This window comes from Phytophthora infestans, genomic scaffold (assembly GCF_000142945.1).
Source record: "Phytophthora infestans T30-4 supercont1.13 genomic scaffold, whole genome shotgun sequence".
Lineage (NCBI taxonomy): Eukaryota > Oomycota > Peronosporomycetes > Peronosporales > Peronosporaceae > Phytophthora > Phytophthora infestans.
In genome coordinates this window covers 429,648-433,574 of record NW_003303746.1, presented here as the reverse complement: position 1 = coordinate 433,574, position 3,927 = coordinate 429,648, and the positions used below count along the sequence as shown (strand labels likewise).

Genomic DNA, 3,927 nt, shown 5'->3' with positions numbered 1-3,927 from the left:
GGTCTTGTAGGTAGCGTCCACGTGGAAAATAAAGGTCGCGGGGTCTTGGGAAGCTTGGCGAAGCAGCGCCTTCGTTAAAAAGCCCAACAGGAAAGGCTTTTCATCGGACCCATTGCCGACAACGAGCTTGCCTTCACTATCCAAGTCCCAGCTAAACGTAAATTGTTCGTGCTCTTCTTCCGAACCATTGAACGCTAGCTTCTGCATAGCCGCCACGATAGTTGCAGTTGTGTCACTACCCCCGAGCTTGGTACGGCGATAGTAGCACCCGACATTCTGCACCTTTTGTAGAGCTGGAAGCTCGCTGGGTCGTAAACCGAGCTGCAATAGCATCGCCGTGCGTATACGAGCCGGCTTCATACCAGCCCGAGTCATTTGCTTTGAAAAATCCTTTTGAGCTGTAGTGAAGGTGCGACTGTGTGGCGGTATCGCTCTAGTCACATGCTCGTCACTCTCAAATAGTGACACGACCTTGCGGTCGAGACAGACTAGCATTTTTTTCCCTCCACGGACACGTGGCATAGGGGGCGGCTTGTTTGCACTGAGTGCAGCGGCACTTAAGAATCTTGTAGCGCATCAAGTGCGGTGTTGGAACGGCACATAGCGTGCAAAAGATTGCTTGACTTTTGGTGATCTTGAAGGCCTTCAGACACTGGATAATAATGAGTGCGTCGCTCTCTTTAAGCTCGGTGCACATGGGGCGCCAGACAATTGCTTCAGGCATCTTGGGGAGAAGGTAGTGAAATAGTAGACTCGTACTGGCGGGGAGGAACTTTGAAGAATGGTCTTGTTGACGAGTGGATCGACTTTTAAGCTATTTGATAGAGTGAACAAGCCGAAAATGAAATTTTTGATTGGACAAATCTGCGTCCCGCTAGCTTGCGATTGGCTATTGTGCATTTCTAAGCTCTGTGAGTGACTATACTTTGTTCCTGTGTGCTGCTATTGATTGGATGTACACGCATCACGGCACTGATGCGCAAATCATGGTTTAGCTGTGTGCCTCACATGATATTGTGAAATTCACAGGTGCATTGTGTTTTTGATGTGCTGTCGTTTAAAAATGCCTTCTCAGAACACTGTCATTTTCGGGGGAAAGGCGCGCCAAATACACAGATATGATTGGTCTAGAATCCAAATCATATGTCAAAAAGGAAGATGACACATCGCCCGGTCGCAGATTGCCCTTGTCGATTTAACATTCAATTCTGCCAGCAGGATGGTGAAAAACATATAAAGGTATTATACATGAATTTTGTTTGTTTTTATCATCTACTGTTCTAATTCCTTCAGGTCATAATCTCGCTTTCGTCCTCTGTCGTTTTCACTGGGCTTTGTACAAATATTAGTTTAAAAAGGAAATGTTACAATATCAGTCATAATTAGTGTCTGGGCTATACTTTTTCTCATTAACCACGGAGTCAGCGGTGTTGGGAGCACAACCAAGGCAATCAGAGACCAGTTGGCGTGTCCTGATGTCTTTGAAGAGGCCTTGTTCCTTCTGGCTTTTGAGATACTCGTAGCTGTTCACAATCATCCGCTTCTCTCCTGGGCAGAACTCGTGCTTGCCGGACATTTTCGCTGAACTTAATAGATGCTTCTGGCTAATTGATGAGTTCTACCGCCCTCTCAAGACACTAAGTTATATATAGCACTTTTATTTATATCAAACAGACAATTATTAGACTTTTTACAGTCTGTATAGTATGGGTTACAATTTCTGGCCCAATGTTCAATGTCGCCTACAATACTTCGTACACGAACGCGCCAGCAGCTCCACCCGTAATTGGGGCCACGATTGGCACCCAGAAATAATAGTGGTTGAGCGAGAACACGCGCGAGCCCCAACCGGCACTCAGCATGAAGAGGCGGGGACCCAGATCCCGAGCCGGGTTGATAGCCAAACCTGTGTTCATGGCGAACCCCATCGCAATGGTCGGGGCTCCCGATTATGGCATGGTCTTTTCAATTATTTCTTATGAAATCATAAAATTATTTATTTCTTCGATTACCTGGATGTTATTAAATATTTATTTGCTTAAGGAATCATCCGACATAATTTATGAGCAAAACCTCTTTATTATTATGTACCTCTCACAACCAACCATGACTTTTCACTACTGTACTTAAACTCTCTGCTACCAGCACTTCTCTAAGCCAGCTATACGACACAGCTTGCTCACGTCCTCACTTTTTAATTTGAGCAACTCGAACAAAGCCCCTCGTTAAGCTATTATGGTCCTTGCCACGCTCCCCCGCCACGCCACCTTCACGCCAGCCCAGGTTACTGTGTGCGTATCTTGGGAGGGAGCCAAAGTCTAACGAGGGCCGATAAGGCAGTGCTGCAGCCCTTCCGCTGCCTGGAAGAAGTAGAAGAGCCTGCACGCACTGCAGCAAAAGCGAAGGAAAGCGTTTAGCAGCAGTTCAGCCGCGGTACAACCTGCTTAGCTACATTCCACCTACTTCTAACCTTGTTGAGAGGTTCTTTAGCGTCACCAGGACGACGTACGGGCAAGAGCGCCACAGCTTGCAGCCTATTACATTAGAAATGGTGCTGTTCTTACGCCAAAATGGAGAGTATTGGTCAGCTCAGACTGTCGACGAGGCCACTCGCTAATTATTAACATGGTGTTGGTTTGCTTTACATTATGCTCTTATTTATTGTTTGTGCGCAGTACATGACATAATGTATGTGATGACACTAGCTGCCCAATGCCATTATTTATGGTTAAAGAGGGTTCCCATTAAATAACAATGCCATAATCGGGAGCCCTGCAAATATGTTTGCATCCACCACGAGTTATTAATAAGATGAGCGCTTTGGTGACCTCATACAGTATCAAGCAAGGAACAGCGTCATGTAGCAGTCGATCCTTGCAGGAGCATCAAATTGATTTACTTTACATTTGACGGTCGGATGACCTGCAAACCGCAAAAGATGTCTTGGTTTTAGTAAAAGCGTTTGGGGGGTGTCTTCAATTTCTGGGCAGGCATCTTAGCCAAACCTGTGTTCATGGCGAACCCCATTGGCAATGGTGCTCACCAACGCTCCGACAGCAGGCGTTACGGCGTGTTTGCCGATAGGACGGTTGTGCTGGTCCAGTAGTGCAAGGATGCCCAGGATCAGCAGTGCCGTGGCCACGAACTCCGTCAAGAAGCACGTGAAGTTGCCAACGTTCTCGTGCGGAAACGTCGCGAAGATGGTGTGCGTTGCCACCCGGTCCGGGTCAACCTCGTTGAACATCGGTCGGTACAGGATGTACACGAAGAGCGCAGCCACGTACGCAGCGACGACCTGGTTGAGGATGTAGAACGGTACCTTCTTCCAGGGCAATAATTTGAGGAGTGCCAGTGTTGTGGTTACTGCCGGGTTCAGGTGTGCACCGGAGATACCGCCGCCGACGGTGATACCGAAGAAGAAGGCGAGACCCCAACACAGTGCGATGGTCACGAAATTGCCACTGGTCTTGCAGCTTAGCACCACCTGAGTCATGCACGACAGACCGAAGAGCATGGTGACAAAAGTAGCGAGGAACTTGGCCATCATCTCCTTGGTGAATTGACTCTTGATCACGTACGATACGCTTTCCACTGGTGTCAGGTGCTGCAGGTGCTGGCTCGGGTCTCCCGGAGACTCGAGGTCTGCGTACGCAGCGTGACTGTTCTTCTCCAGGTCCGAGTTCCGAGTCATGATACGCTCCCTGGGTCTGCTTGTAATTTCCAGGATGTAGAAGCATCGATTCAATCGACCTCTCTATATAACTCTGAATTCAACGTTGATTCGATTCGGTTCGCCAATACCAGCTTTCAAATCGAAGTCCCGACAGCTGCAACAACAAGCGTTATTAGTGTCAATCTCGCTGATTGTTATTATCTATACAGTGATATCAATCGAAATATTCAAACGGCTCTTGTCAATGCTGGAGC

At 47.7% G+C, this 3,927-nt stretch overlaps 1 protein-coding gene across 1 annotated transcript; it reads right to left on the bottom strand.

Moving 5' to 3' along the window:
* Nucleotides 1–2,895: 2,895 nt before the first annotated feature.
* Nucleotides 2,896–3,691, bottom strand: PITG_08262 (aquaporin, putative; the record flags this gene model as incomplete). Its single annotated transcript, XM_002903630.1, has 2 exons — nt 2,896–2,922; nt 3,044–3,691. The coding sequence occupies 2 exons, from the start codon at nt 3,689–3,691 to the stop codon at nt 2,896–2,898; spliced, it is 675 nt and encodes a 224-aa protein (XP_002903676.1).
* Nucleotides 3,692–3,927: the final 236 nt, after the last annotated feature.